The sequence below is a fragment of the Myotis daubentonii genome, chromosome 8 (assembly GCF_963259705.1).
Source record: "Myotis daubentonii chromosome 8, mMyoDau2.1, whole genome shotgun sequence".
Classification (NCBI taxonomy): domain Eukaryota; kingdom Metazoa; phylum Chordata; class Mammalia; order Chiroptera; family Vespertilionidae; genus Myotis; species Myotis daubentonii.
Genome location: NC_081847.1, coordinates 36,146,159 through 36,161,798, shown reverse-complemented (window position 1 = coordinate 36,161,798; position 15,640 = coordinate 36,146,159). Strand labels below are relative to the sequence as shown.

Below are 15,640 nucleotides of genomic sequence, written 5' to 3'. Positions count from 1 at the left end.
AAAAGGGCAAATAGCAATATTAAAATATTTCCTCTAATTCCCTTTTATTGTGCACAAATTTCGTGCACCAGGCCACTAGTTAATGGTAATAGAGAATCACTGATCGGCTGCCTCCTGCACACCCCTTATGGGGAAATCAAGCCTGCAACTGAGCATGTGCCCTAATCAGGAATCGAACAATGATCTGGATCATACATAGGTTGATGCTCTGAGCCACACTGGACAGCAAGAAGGAGCCTTATTGTTAAAAGAGACTGGAGGGTGGGGAAGAAATGGGGTCCAGGTCAGAAAGTGAGAAAGGGTAACCCTATCAGTTTTCTGCTCTGTGAATCTGAAAAAGCCAAACCCATGCACTTGCCCAAAGACCCAGCTGCTGCACCTTTGTGGAAGTGCAGAGGCGGAGGTGCAGGGAGGGGTATGTGTGGACCAGGAGCCCACTCACCAGAGAAAAGAGGTGTCCATCCACACAGGCAGGAGGGCCAGCTGGGTTTGTCCCACGGGCCTAGACCAGATCAACACACTGCTTAACTGCAATGACTCAGACATCGGAACACCAACAAAAGGCCTATGATTTCCTGTTCCTTTGCCTCATTTTAAATATTGTATTGCCTCTCTCTTTTTAAGTTGCCTGAAATACATTTGGGGACAAGGTGAGTATAAAGTAAGTCTCCGAGTATGGTTATTTTTTAAGAGAAAAATTACCTGAATTTGATTAGGTAAAGATAAGTATTCTCATTCATTAAGTATTGTTATACAAGGATGCGTTCTTTTTATTTTTTGTTAATCCTCACCCAAGGATATTTTTCTATTGATCTTTTAGATAGAGTGGAAGAGGGAAAGACAGAGAAACACATCAATTGGTTGCCTCCTGCATGCACCCTGACCAGGGCTTGGGCCAGGGAGGAGCCTGCAAGTATGTGCCCTTGACTGGAATCGAACCCGGAACTCTTTGGCCCACAGTCCAATGCTCTATCCAGTAAGCCAAACTGGCTAGGGCAAGGATGTGTTCTTTTTCAAATGAAGATTAAGTTCAGAGAGCTTAAGTTACTTGCCTAAGGTCACACAACTAAATAGGAACTCAGTTCAATAGTCTGTACTCTGAACCCAATCCCCCTTAAGTAGAGCAAGCAAGCTATGTAACCTCTTTGTGTCTCTGTTCTATTGATAAATGACAAATCACTCCAAAACTTAGTGGTTTACAACAACAACAATTAAATTATCCCTTGTGGTGCTAGGCTTTGACTGGGGTCTGGGAGATCTCAGTTCTTTTTTTATATATATTTTATTAATCCTCACCCGAGGATATTTTTCCATTAATTTTTAGGGAGAGTAGAAGAGAGAGGGAAAGACAGAAACATTGATGTGAAAGAAACACATAGATTGGTTGCCTCCCGCGCACACACACCCTCCTCCCCCCCAGGTCTAAGGTACATGGCCTTGACCAGAATTGAACCCAGGACCCTCTGGGCCGCAGGCTGACCCTCTATCCACTGAGCCAAACCAGCTAGGGCTGGGAGGCAGTTCTTACTCAGTTTTCAGTCAGACAGTGGCTGGGCTGGAGTCATCTCAAAGGCTTCCTCACTAATGTCTTGACGGCCTCTCTCTCCATGTGACCTGGGCTTCTTCATAGCATGGTGGCTGGGTCCCGAGACACACTGCTAGGTGCATACTGCTAGGAGACTGGGATAGCATTACCATCACTGTACTCTATCGATCAGTCACCGTCCAGATGAAAGGGAGAGGACATAGACACTACTTGTCAATGGGGCCATGCTTATAACTTCACATTATAAAATCTATAAAATGGGCATCTACACAATGAAGACGTTATTTCTGTCAGCCCAAGCCTCCCTTTTTCCACTCATGTTTCCCTTTTGGGGATTCCCTTTCCACCCGCTCATGCCCTGGACTTTTCAATTTGTGAAACTAAACTTCTCCCTAAGGAGGTTTGAGTTCAGTTTCTATAACTTGTAACCAAAAGTTCACACTACATCCACTTAAAGGTGGTTGTGGAGATTAAATAGGTGTAAAAAGTGCCTTTTACACAGCAGATATTCAGGAAATGGTTTACTGTCACTATGGAATAATTTTATCATGAAGAATGTGGCTATAGGTGGAGAAATTACTCAAAGTTAATGTCCCAACTGTGATTCAAACCCAGGATACCTGGCTCAGAAGCTTTGGCCATGCTCCTGGATTTCTGTGGTCTCTATGACCTGGCCAGGGTTGGCTAATACTCAACACATACCCACATTTCAACTCTTGTCAATATAAAAAAACTAAACTGCCATGTTACTATTTCCTAATAGTCTAAAAACTGCTCTAAATCCTCAAGAAGTACTCTAGCAGCTACTAATGTTTTGAAGCAGCAAGTGAAATGAGGCCTAAGATAGATTATAAACAAATTATGGCCATATTTTGAAGCTCTTCAAATTAAGAGGAATTTGGGCTTAACCACATGCCTTGCTTTGGCCAATGGAACCTTACCAACATGACACAAGCTTGAAGAGCACTTGCGTATTGGGGCTTACTCTTCCTAGACGCTGGGAACGTGTGACCAGTTGCCCCTGTTGCCCAGCCGAGTGAGGTTATCTGGGACCAACCAGCCCCCTGGCGATCTGCCAGATCACTTCACCCACACGAGAGCCCAGGTAAAGTAGACCCACCCAGTTGAGCACAATGCAAATTGCTAAGCCACAGAATCAGAAGCTAATAAATGTTTATGGAAAGGTACTAAATTTCAGGGTAGTAGTTATACTATAGTTAATAACTGATATAAGGCCCATACTATCCCTGATGTAGGCCAACCCCTCATACAGATGAGGAAACAGACCTGGCAAGGAAAGCCTTGCCTAGGGTCACAATCCAGTAAACCCACTGGCTGGGATACTCCTTCAAGATGGCCACTAGAATCACAAATGAGGTTTCAGATCTTAAAAACATCTAGAGATATCGGTCCTTTGGGCACCATCACATTTCTTCACCATCTCTTTTCGGTTTTTCAGAGGTTAAGACAGAAAATTGAAAACTGTTGAGCGTGGAATGGGAGATGACTTTCCTGACCCCAGATACGGGGAGGGCAGGCATATTTATGCAGAGTTTTACGGTTATGAACCTCCCGCTTAAGGATACAACTGTAACCGTTCCTTGGAATGCCAGGACAGGGATCCCATTCTCTGTCTAGGGTATGTTCTGGTGCCAAGGTGATGAGGCAGGGCCTCTGGGTAGATGAGATGTTTCCTGCTCTTCTCATGGTTCTCTATGCCTGACATACTACGGAAACCCATAGCCCCTGCTGTTCTAGCTGTCCCCCAAGCTCTGAAAAGTATCTCAGCCAAGTAGAGCCTTGTAGAGTCTGGGAATGTTATTACTGTGCAATGGGCATATAGCACTAGGCTCTGGGAACAAAGTAATACAGTGCCAGCCCTCAGTGTGAGGTTCATCAGGCTCCAAAACCCCTACTTTAGACTTTGCCCAAGCTCCATTACAGAGCAGTAGTTCCCCATCTTGTACAGGTGGGGACACAAGCATCTGCCCAGGTATGCAAGCAGGTCTGCTAGAGCTGGGCTATGGCCTTCTGGTCAGTAAGGGAAGATTGTGGGTTCAAGGATGGTAGAGGTGTGTTTCACTGAGGGCTTTTCAGGGGGAAAAAGACATTCCCTGTGAACCTAGTACCTTCTTCAGGACACCTTCCTCATCTCTCCAAACTGAAGTCTTTTGTTTTGACCAAGCTGGGCAAGGGCCCATCCCAGTTCCAAGGGGCTATTTTTCACCCCAGGTCTGGATCTCTGAAATTTCCCAGAAGTGAGGACGAGGATAGCAGCTTAATAATGAGTGGATACTTCCCAGGTAGAAAAAGTAGGAGCAAGAGTATGTGCCAGGCTTGGAGCAAAGTATGTTTATGAGTGCCTGCCCACCCACAGCCCTAAACCAATGAGACCAGCCTAAGTGGCCACTTCACTGGACCAGGGGAGATATCTGTAATCTATGATTAACTCAAAATATACTGCTGTGGCAGTTAATTCTCTATTGGGAATTTGAATGTGGAGAAATTGGACAATTTATGGGGAATATAGGGAAGGGGAGGGAGGAGAAGTTAACACAGAAGTGGAGTTTGAAGGAACCTGGCTTGTTAAAGAACAGAGATAAGTGCAGACAGGCCACATGTATCCTGATGCCAAACTCCTACTGTGTTAGGTAACAGGAGTGGGGCTCTATTTTTTGCTGCTGATAAGTGTGAAGGACTTGTTTTGTGTGGTTGCAGTCTAAGGTTTATGTGTGTGGTGTCAAAAGAACAGGAGAAACCAGGATCATGTACCCCATATTCAGGAGCTGGCATTTTGTCTAGATGGTGAGAAGCTAGTCAGAAAGGGTTTTATACAGGGAGGGGATATAATTCAGAAATTACACTGTGGTGGCCAATGAGAAATGGGGCAGGGAGAAGCTGGAGACAGGGAGGCTGGTGAGGACAAAGTCCCAAGTGAATAAAAACTAGTGTCTTAAACCAGGACAGAGAAGGGGAAGAAATAGCTCGGATTGCTTTAGAGCTGGGAAAGACCAGGCCTAGGAGAAGCTGAGGCCTGAACCTACTGCTGCCTGACCAAGTGGCTCACAATTGGCACTCAGCCACCAAGCTGCTCTCATGGGTACTGGCACATCTGACCCTCCCCAACAACCCTGCTGGCCATTTTTATCTCCGTTTTAGCTGTGGAAATTAAGGCCCAGGTGGACCAATATTATACACCCTAGACCAGCGGTCGCCAACCACAAGTGGTCCGAGGACCACCGGTTGGCGACCGCTGCCCTAGACAATGGTCCCTGACAGGTTAGAGTGAAGGGGGTACAGCAGATCTGCTTTCTGGCTGGGCAAGAGGGCCAGGGTACCTTCATGAGAAAATGCAAACCATCCCATCTCAGAGCAAGTTGGGATCCAATCTTTTTATTGTCAGGGTCTCCTCCCTGTGCCTCCCACCCCACCCCTCTCCAAACCTATAGAAAAACCCCAAGCCTGGGAGTGTCCTGGACAGAGTGTGGAGAAAACTCTGTGCTCTGCCCTCTGGCCTGGGCAGTGCCAATAGGGAGGGTACGTGGGGAGGAGAGACCGATAACTCCACCTGCACAGGATGTGGCACTGGCTGGGATGCATGGGGGATGAGGTGCCTGCTGCCAACTCTCCTCTGGGACCTGCTGGGGTGGCATCCAGGGGTGTGTGCCCAGCCTGAGGCCTGGTACAGTGCACACCCTTCTCCTTCCAATGGCCATCGCTCCTGTCAGACTGAGAAAGAGACAAATAGAGACTAAGGCTGAGAAGAAAAGTCCCTGTGCTCTTCTTGAAAACAGGGGTTGGGAAAAAGCAAGGGTAGCATGATATTTGCTACTTGCAGATAGACCTATGCCTGTGCTCTGGCTCTGGCCTCATAATTTTCTCGCCATGTAACTCTGGCCAAGTCTCTTCCCCCTTCCTGAGCCTCCATTTGGCCCCTGCACTTCACCTGTAAACTGGCTTAACAAGGTAAAACTTACTCTCTCTGGTAAAACAAACCATGAAGCTCCAAGAGAAAAAACTGCATGAATGGAATTTTCTAAACTAAACTGTCAGGGAAGCACTTGCTGGTGAAGCATCTCACAGCATGAATGTTCCCTAAGATGCTTCTCTGTTGTTTGTGGTCTTCCTCCATCCAAACCTGTCTAACTCTGAGCACGGCCCCCAAAGGAATAGGGCAGAGCGGCAGAGCTAGGTGGTGAATTCTGGCGAGAGTGGGCTTTGAAGCCACACACCACTGGGTTCAAATCTAGGCCCCAACAATCACCACCCTTGAGATCTTAGGAGATAAGCAGTTTATTTCCCTGCCCTCCCACTCAGTGCCTCAGTTTCCACATTTATTATAGTATTAGCACAATCACAAGCTGTGTGGCACCTCCTGGCACACAGAGCATTTCCACCTGAGAGGATCAAGTCCCAGACCCTAAGCCTGGCACAACCTCACCCTGATGATGAGCAGCTCTCTCTCCCTACTCTGCAGAGCTGGGACTGCAGCCACAGGAGATCCCTGGGCATTTCCCACACACTGAGGACTACCAGCCTCTGAGCCTCTGCTCAGGGTGTTCCCTCAGATGCTTCTCCCTCAATCCTGAACTGCGTATCACTTCTTCCACCCAGCTGTTGTGGACATTCTCCCCGCCTCCCGGGCCCCCCCACCCCCAACCCAGTTCTTCAGCCTATGTTCCTGCTCACACTGGATGGTAATAGTTTGTGTCTTCCTCCAGAAGAGAGGATTCTCAGAGATCCCCACCACAAAGAGGGGTAGTGAGATGGCTGGGGATAGAGGGGCCTTCATTGCGGGACACAGCACTACCCTGCCAAGTCGGCCTCATGGAATGCCCTCCACTTCACTTCGCCCCTTGCCCACCAGGACCGCCGTACCTGCTTACTGCAAGGCCCCCTCCTCTGCATCTGTGTCCTGGCTGTGCTCCTGATAGGGAGGAGGCAACAAGAGACCACATATCACTCACTGCAAACTCTGAGTCCTGCTCTGAGGCCCAGAGCACATCAAGAGGCCACACTCAGAGAGAGGGACAGCCAAAGGAAATGACTATGGAACCAGTCTAAACAAGGCTGATTTGGGATTGCATCAGGGTAGACTGAGGGCCCCTCAGGAGAGAGAAGGGACCAGTCAAGGAAGTTCTGTGTGTGACAGGGGGCACATTTCTGCATAGAAAGACCTTCTCAGACTGGAGCAGGCTAACAGCCTCCAATACTGGTGGGACATCTAAGCCTTTGTCACAGCCTTTATGAAGACGACCAGTGCTATGCCCAGAAGAGTAAGCTGAAGTACCAGACTAGGTGCAAAGAAGAAATGAGCTGGACATGAGAAGGACCTCTTAAGCCCATCTGTCCTCACATCAGAGCCCAGCAGGGATGAAAAAAAGTTCCAGACCTAGTGCAGAAGTCTGGGCTCCAATCCTGGTTTGACCCTTATTAGCTATAAGGCCCTGAGCAAGCTACTCGACTCCTCTGAGCCTCAGTTTCCTCACAGGGTAAAATGTGGGAAGAGTAATACTTTGCACAATACAGGGCTATTATTAAGGTTAAACGAAGTTAGAAAGTGTGGACCAAAGGGCCTGGTGCTCAACTGAGCGTTCCTTAGGTAAACAAGTAGTAAGCACACAACAAAGACCTTATTGGCTCAGAATCTGGTTTGCCTTCCACTTCATGTAAGCTCCTTGCCAAGTGGCTTCCACCGTCACAGATGGGGAACTCCCTTGATCACTCATAAGACAGCCTATTATTTCATGCTCAGGCAACAATGGCTTTTAGAAAATCGTCAGGTAGAAAGGATACCTACTTCCTTGTGGCTTTCCCAGGAAATCCCAGTCCTGCCCCCTGCAACTCTGCACACCGTGTGTGCTTCCTGAGCTCCTGGCTCTTCTGTCCCCATGTGGAAAACCGGGTCTCGAATGGGCCCTGAGCTCAAGAGAGGTCTGCCTCAGACCCCTGTGGGACTTCTGACTGGTGGCTGACACAGGCAACTACTTGCTGCTCATTCCCCACTTTCCTCACGGGACTGGAGCCCCTGGAAAAAGGAACCAGCTCAGAGGTTCCCCTTCCCCTGCGGCGACTATGAGTATGAATAGCCCAGTCTCAGCCCTTCCAACCATGCCCTCACCAGCTCCTCCTCGCTGTGTGTCAGCAGCCCCTCCTCATCGCCGTCATCTCGAACCTGTGCTTCTCCCTGGGGTGTGCCTGCCTCAGAAGTTGTGTCCTCTTGGGGGGCCAGTGGCCGGCTGCTGCCACCACTATTGCCGCTGCCGCTGCCGCTGTCACCTTTCTTCTTGCCATCTTGAGGGAAAAGGGTGGTGAAAAGGGGAATAAAACTCAGCCTGGGACAGCTTCCTGGGCAACACTTCAGCAGAAGCTAGGCCTCAACACAGTGGGTCCAGGTGGGATTAGAGGCCATAGTCCCTCTCTGTACCATGCACTGTCCTCCCCCCACCCTTTGCCTTGGACCCCTGGACACTCAAACCAGGGCAAGGACCCTTGGAAGCTGACCTGGGTTGGCCTTCTGCTCCTCAGCAATCTGTTCCAAGCGGCCCAGCAGGGCGTCAATGTTGGACTTGATCTGTGTCAGCTCTGTCTTGATGGCCTGCAGCTCACTGCTCTTTACTGGGAGTGGAGGGAGTACAGGGCTGTCACCTGGGGACTGGGAGCTCGATACTAACACAAGACCCTAGCCCCATTCTGTCAATTAGGAAGACAGGCCAATGGCAGGAACTGTCCGTGTCCGCAGCTCTTTTTCTGGCCAGGGAAAGGCTGAAGCTGCCTGTGGCTTCCCTTGGCTTTCTGAAAGCCATTCTTCGAGTGACCAGACTGTCCTTCGGAACCTGTATCTTTCCCCCACCCAACCTCTCAATTCTGAAAGGGCCTGGGGCTGGATAGGAAGGTGTTCCTGAACAAGCATGTGTCTTTGCTGGTGATATAGAGTGGTTTCTGCCTTTTGAGATGTGTAAATGTGGGTGTTTTACAACCAGATTTCCTGGGCGCCTGACCACAGCGTTTGCACACACGAGAGTGAATGTGAGTAGTGGGCCTGTGTAGACCTGTCCTGTCCTTACTAGAGGAAAGATGACCCCATCTCCTCACTGGGCTCCATGTCACAGCACTGGACTCTGTGCCCAACCCAAGCCCCTCCGCCTGACACGTCAGCCTTTTTCTCTAAGAAATACATGAAAATACTCACTTGGTTGTTAGAGCTGCAGAACTGTGGGAGATTTGTTCCTTTATCTATTTTCCAATGTAAAAAAATGCAATTCTATTATTTTGCTAATGACAAAAAGAAGTTATTTAGGAAGAAAATAAGTCACTTACACTTAATTTTGACTGAGCTGGTGGTGATGGCTGGGGAGCGGGCAAAGAGCTTGACTGGAATGGTGGTTTTGACACGTCGGACCAAAGGGACTGTGACCCGGGGTCGCTTCACAGGGACAGCCCTGGGCACAGGCACCGGTGAAAGGCGGCCCCGATAGTCGAAGAGCCTGTGAGGGCAAATGGGCCAGAGGCTGCAGCATGGCCTGTGGCCACCAAGGGTCACTGTAACTTTAGACTAAAGTGTGTATGGTTGGTGAAGGGCTGGCCTGCAAAACACACCTCTGCTTGCTCCTAACAAGCCCTGGGGTGAAGAGAAAGGGTGTTCAGAACCCGAAGAGCTGCTGGGATCCTCACTACGTTCACTTTTCCTACAAGCCAGCTGCTTAAAGGCAGGTGAGGTGGCAGGTGATAATAGTTACAGCCCCATTCAACAGAGAAGTAAACTGAGACCAGCCCCAGAAAGGAGCCTTCCCTAGATAGAGCCACCCTGACACCCAGGGCTGCTCTATTTCTGACCTAGATTCTGCTCAATAAACTGCCACCTCAATCCCTGGTCAGAGTTTATAAATTTCGCCAAAGCAGCGCAAACCTTCAGCTGCGACCAGAGAGCTGTGGGACTGGAGGGCAATCCCTAAGCCTGCCTAAGCCTCAGTTTTCCCATCTGCCTAATGAGAATGGCTATCCCAAATTCTGTGCCCCTGGGCCCTCCCAAAACTGCTGTGAGGTAAAGCACAAGAGAATGTGGTTAAAAACCCATGACAGAAGGTGTGATTGATGAATGGCCAGGGTACTAAGAGAAGCATGAGGTCCTTTCCTCATTCTGGACCCCTCAGTCACTCCCTCTGTTTTAATCCACTTCAGAGATGGAGGGCAGGAGACCCAGGAGAGTGTCAAGGTCGGGCAACTCCCTCAGATCCCCAAGTGCCCAGACTATTGCTGCCCCCCCGGCCCCCACCAACACCATTACCCAGCCCCCGCCCAGGAAGGCCTTTTTTCCTGTCATGCAGCTCAGTAGGCTGAGTAGGGGTCTCTGCCACCACATCTGCTGCTACCACCTTTCTGCAGGGAATGGCAGCCTCAGGGGTACACTGTAGGATCACTTCCCTGATGACAACCAGGAAACCTGGCATTGATGGGCAATTCAATGCCCCATGCCTTGGCACTCCTTTGTTCAGGGAGCCCCTGCCCTGGGTTGGTGATGACTGGAGATGGAAAGTCTCTGGGAATGGCTCCAGTTCCAGACACTGCATTTCTGCCCCAAAGGGGAGGCGGCGGCTCTGGTCTTGGTCAGAAGCACTGAACCACAGAATCCCAGAGCAGGAGGAGCCCTGAGGGATCATTTGGTGCAAGCCTATTTCACAGACTGGGAGGGAATTTACCCAAAGTCACACAATCCATTCAGTGGCAGAGCTGAGATTCGCACCCAGGTAGTCTGACTCCCAGGCTAGGGCACTTTCAACTACTCTGCACTGTCTCCTGAAGCAATTCACAGGTGAGAAAACCAAGGCTCAGAAAGGTTCTATTCTGCTTGGTCAGCCTGGGGCAGCCTGGGACAGCCAGCCAGGCCAAGAGGGAGGGAGGAAAATATAGAGGGAGAGAAGCAGGGGGGAGTTTGGGCCAGCTCCCACCATGATTTCCACTCTAGAGTGTGGATGGGGCCATGGAGTGGAGGCCACAGCCTCAAGTCTGGGGTCTGGGTAGGTTGGGAAGTGGAGGGTGGGCCACAGCCTACCAGGGACTAATTCACACCCCTAAAAGGGCCGCTAACTCTTGGCTATAAAAATAAGGCCCAGCAGCTCAGACTGAGCTCTGAGGTCCCTTCCTGCTGGCTGGGTAACTTAGATGGAAAAGCAGAAGCATCGGAGCCCAAACTCCCTGCACTGGGCCCTGTACCGTTTTGAACTCCAACTTGCTGCATTTATGTGTCCCTTGGCTGTCCAGTCCCACTGAGCCCCACCCCGGGTTTAGGAGGAAGACAGGCAGTCAGAGAGTGGGAGGCAGTGTGGGGTGGGGGAGCTCTAGCCTGGGCACCTGCAAACCTAACTCTAGTCCCCGCTCTGCCACCAACTTGTGGAGCAGCCTTGGGCAAACGCCTGTCCACACCTCTGGGCTGAGGTCCCACTTTGATGGCTGAATGGGCTGCACCAGCAATCTCTCAGGACCCTCCAGCTTGGCTGTTCCATGCCGGGGCACGCCCCTTCCCTGCTCACCTGTCGTAGAAGTCTTCCCGGTAGTAATCACAGTCAAAGCTGTAGCCGCTGGGGAAACAAAGGGGAGAGGGCCGGGGCTTAGGGACAGCCACTCAGCCCACTCTTCACAGGCCCTCATCTCCAGACACCCTCCCAAACTCTAGGCTCAGCACAGTAACCACCAGTGCCTACTCCCTCTGTGGAAGAGGACCAATCCCACCTACACAGAGACAGACAAGGCAGAGCGCCCCACCTGTAAATGGCAGATGCTGCTCTCTTTAACCCCTTGGGTCTGTTGGGCTTGGGCTCACCAGCCATGTTGATGTCTGTGTGAAGGGAAAAGGCAGTCAGATGCTGGCAGGACAGCAGGTGCCCATACACATATCACCCTCATGCAAGTGTGCAGCAATTTATGTGTACATATGATGTACCCACGGAACACAGCCAACACATGTCCTCACACATTAGACTCACCCACACAACACATGGAAACACCTCTTTACATATTCATATACATTCAGACACATGCATGCAAGCTCATAAACATATCACTCACACCTACTTCATGTACATCATACACATATGTATTCTCAAGTACACTCATGCAAACACAAATATAGATAACACCCTCATACATGTTCACATACACAGGTAATAAGGTCACACACACACACAATATCTACACTAATAAAAGAGAAAAATGGTAATTGGCGTATGACGCTACCCTTTTCATTGGCTAATCAGGGCTATATGCAAATTAACTGCCAACTAAGATTGGCAGTTAACTGCCAACTAAGATTGGCAGTTAACTGCCAACAAGATGGCGGTTAATTTGCATATGGAGGCACAATGCAGGGAGGCAAAAGGGAAAGCAGGAAGAAGCCCCCTGCCACTGACAGTGATTGGAAACCCAGGGGGGAGCTAAGAGCTGGGGGGCAGGGCAAAGGCGGCCCTGGGGCCGCCTTTGCCCTGCCCCCCAGCCATGATCGGAGAATCAGGTGCCTTTTCCGCCCTGGCCAGTGATAGCAGGAAGTAGGGGTGGAGCCAGCGATGGGAGCTGGGCACGGCCGAAGCTGGCAGTCCCGGGAGCTAGGGGTCCCTTGCCTGGGCCTAAAGCGAAGCCCACGATCGCGGGGCCGCTGCAGCTGCGGGTCCCCGCTGCCCAGGCCGGACGCCTAGGCCAGAGGCGTTAGGCCTGGGCAGGGGCGGAACCTGCAACTGCGGGGAGCTGGGGGTCCCCTGCCCAGGCCTGACACCTCTGCCAGAGGCCTCAGGCCTGGTCAAGGGGCCGATCCGGTGATTGGTGATCGGAGGGTGATGAGGGTCAACTCCTCTGGCTGAGGCATCAGGCCTGGGTGGGGGGCGGAGCCGGGGATTGGGGGGATATGATGGTCCCCTTGCCCAGGCCTGAAGCCTGGGTCAGAGGCGTCAGGCTTGGGCGGGGGGTGGAGCAAGCGATCAGAGGGAGATAGGGATCCCCTGCCCAGGCATGATTCCTGGGCCAGAGGCCTCAGGCCTGGGCGGGGGCTAGAGCCAGTGATTGGGGGGAGATGGGGGTCCCCTGTCCAAGCCTGACACCTCTGGCGGAGGCGTCAGGCCTGGACAAGGGGCCGATCAGGCGATCGGAGGGTGATGGGGGTCTACGCCTCTGGCCGAGGCATCAGGCCTGGGCAAGGGGCAGAGCCAGCAATCGGAGGGGTCTGGGGGTCCCCTGCCCAGGCCTGATGCCTGGGCCAGAGGCATCAGGCCTGGGCTGGGGGCAGAACCAGTGATGGGGGAAAATGAGGCCTGGGCAAGGGGCCGATCCTGCGATTGGAGGGTGATGGGGGTCAACACCTGAGGGCTCCCAGTATGTGAGAGGGGGCAGGCTGGGCTGATGGGCTGAGGGACACTCCCCTCCACACACACCCAGTGCACGAATTTCGTGCACCGGGCCCCTAGTATGTGTATGTATGTGTATATATATATATATATATATATATATATATATATATATATACACACACACACACACACACACACACACACTCTCTCTCAAGTACATTCAGACTTGGTTCCAATATCATATACATAGCTGCCTATATACAAAAGATCTAATGCACATTCATACAAAATTCTAACAAACATACTTATGCCTAGAGCAGTGCTTAGCACATGATGGGACCTCAACAAATATTTGGTAAATGAATATATGCTTATCTGCTTACACACTCATATATATTCTGACACATACTACATACATACCCACTATAAGGTATATGTCCACGTATTCAGTTATATCCACATACCACATACTCAGGAATACATATACAAATATCCCTTCTCAAACATACAATACACACTCCACAGCAGACCACCAGCATGGCCACATCACATGTATATAACACCAAGGCCAAGGGTACCTGCTTGCTTCAACTGTGCTCCTAGTACCTCCTCCTGGCTCCCAGAAAGCGTTCTAACCTAAGCAATCTGTAGCCTAATGCATTGATTTGTAACTACTTAATTTACAACTATTGTTAAAACATCTCTGACAGGGATAGTGGGTAGAAGTAGGGGTAAAATAAAAGGGATTAAAAGGGAAGCTGGAGAGTGAAGGCCAGCACCTACTCAGAATACTGGGAGCTTACCCAGGGTCTGCCCTGCCAGCACCCGCCCATTCTCTCCCAGCACAGCTGCTCGGGCATGGCGCTCGTTGGCATACTGGACAAAGGCATAGCCCTTGTGCACAGAACAGCCGGCCACACGGCCATACTTGGAGAAGATGGTCTCCACATCTGACTTCTTCACCACAGCTGTGTTGAGGTTTCCGATGAAGACCCGAGAGTTGATGGACTTGGGGTCATTCTTGTTGGTTACGTTGCTTGTCTGGATCTTCAAGGACATGGTGGGCACCTGAAGAGAGAGCCACTGTGAGGCTGGGTCCACGGGTTGGGCTCAAGGGCTGCCCATGGCCACATCATAGCTAAGTGAATTTCTTATGCCTTCCTAGATCCCCCACCCCACAGCATCCAGCTCACCATTTTTGCTCATCTTATTGGCTGATGAGCTCATGCCAGGTGCTTTACATATGTCCTCTCATTTGGTACGGACAAGCAGAACCAGGATATTTTACAAAGGAGAGAACACACATTCAGAGGTCACAATGCTAGTGAATGGCAAGGCTGGGATCTGAACCCTAGTCTGCTTGATTCTAATTCTTTTAAACCCACTCCATCTTTTTTTTTTTTAACTTTAAATTATCCTCTTTATTAAGAAAATAGATGACATGGTAAAAAAAAGTCAGACATTCAAAAATGTTAGAGCCAAGTTTTATGCTCCTAATATTGAACTTTTTTAAAAGTCATTTTCCAAAGCAAATTCATAAGCTATAAAGGTGACCGTAATTCCTATTTGCAAATAATGCATAAAAACATAAAGTAACAGGCACAGTATTCACATTTAAAAAATGCGATTTGGAATGTAAAACCACTCCATCTTTAATGCTCATCTCAAAGGTTACCACCCCACACAGGATCTAAATTTGGAGACCTTCCACAGCGTCTGTTCCTTCAATGTAAAACCATGGCCAAAAAGTCACATGGTAATTACAAGTAATGTCTGCTCCAGAACAATACCATTTTATGAGTATTGCTCAGTCTGATCCAGATGTGGACCTAGCTATTGCTGTCCTTATTGGTACCTGCCGTTTTGAAAATAAGTCTCACTCAACACTCAGTGTGGGCTCAGTCTTCTGCTCATTGGTGCAACTCCCTTTGGAGAATGCCTAACCCAAGACCTCATGAGTAATACTAATATTTTATCAGAAACAGACTTCAATAACTTCATTAACTTGCCAAGAATGGTCATTCAAACCCATGTCAGTTAGTCCCTAAAAAGCCCATTTCTTTCAACTTTATCACAGTCCGTCCCAGAGCTCAAGCCCATGTAAACACTACAATTAAGTCAGCATATTTATCTGAGAATTGTTTTTAAATAAATTTTTTAGAGTTAACTATTTTTATACTTACTCATTCAAATTTAGTTCTCTTTGCTAGAGATGATGCCGTACCTACTCTTTGCTCTCTACACTCTGGCAATGTCTTTTACCCCAAAGGGCTGTATAAATATCTCTGATACCCGCTCCATAGATAGGTTACAGCTGGGCACAAGCTACAGAGTAAAAGGGAAAAGGAAGCTCAATTTCAGTAGGAAAGGGCTAATGTTAATCCTTGGCATTTATACTTCTTGGCTCAGTCGTCTGCTCATTGGCATAGGCTGGTGTAACTCCCTTTTAGAGCAGGCCTATCTCAGTGCCCCATCCTAGAGTTATTTCAGAAGGTGCTAAAGACCCCCAAGCCATATGTATAAAACTCTCACCAGCATAAGCTAACCGTAAACTCCTACCTAATTACCTAATATATTTGGACAGAGGGGGCTTCTTTTTAGTAAAATAGAGAAGAGCTAAGTGTATGCTGGAAAATCTGTATCCTTTGTCCCATCAGGGTAAGAGTCCACAATTCTCTCCACAGTTCTCCTAGCCTGGGAGCTGGCATGTTCTGACCAACAGATGGCATTGTTTGCAAGGGAACCACAGGCTGGACCGGAG

The 15,640-nt window shown here is 49.6% G+C and overlaps 1 protein-coding gene across 11 annotated transcripts in view; it reads right to left on the bottom strand.

Moving 5' to 3' along the window:
- Positions 1-4,908: 4,908 nt before the first annotated feature.
- The window catches only part of RALY (RALY heterogeneous nuclear ribonucleoprotein), a 90,904-nt gene continuing 80,172 nt past the window's right edge, over positions 4,909-15,640 (bottom strand). For 3 of the 11 annotated variants that reach the window (XM_059705909.1, XM_059705908.1, XM_059705907.1), the window contains 7 exons: positions 13,683-13,947; positions 11,309-11,381; positions 11,077-11,124; positions 8,867-9,069; positions 8,051-8,164; positions 7,668-7,840; positions 4,912-5,275 (listed from right to left, as the gene is read on the bottom strand). In XM_059705909.1, the coding sequence (XP_059561892.1) occupies positions 4,946-5,275; positions 7,668-7,840; positions 8,051-8,164; positions 8,867-9,069; positions 11,077-11,124; positions 11,309-11,381; positions 13,683-13,938 (1,197 nt within the window). In that variant the 5' untranslated portion in view covers positions 13,939-13,947 and the 3' untranslated portion in view covers positions 4,912-4,945. Of the gene's footprint in view, positions 5,276-6,424; positions 6,474-7,667; positions 7,841-8,050; positions 8,165-8,738; positions 8,783-8,866; positions 9,070-11,076; positions 11,125-11,308; positions 11,382-13,682; positions 13,948-15,640 lie in introns of those variants that run through there. The other 8 variants (XM_059705910.1, XM_059705911.1, XM_059705902.1 and 5 more) reach the window with 8 other exon arrangements.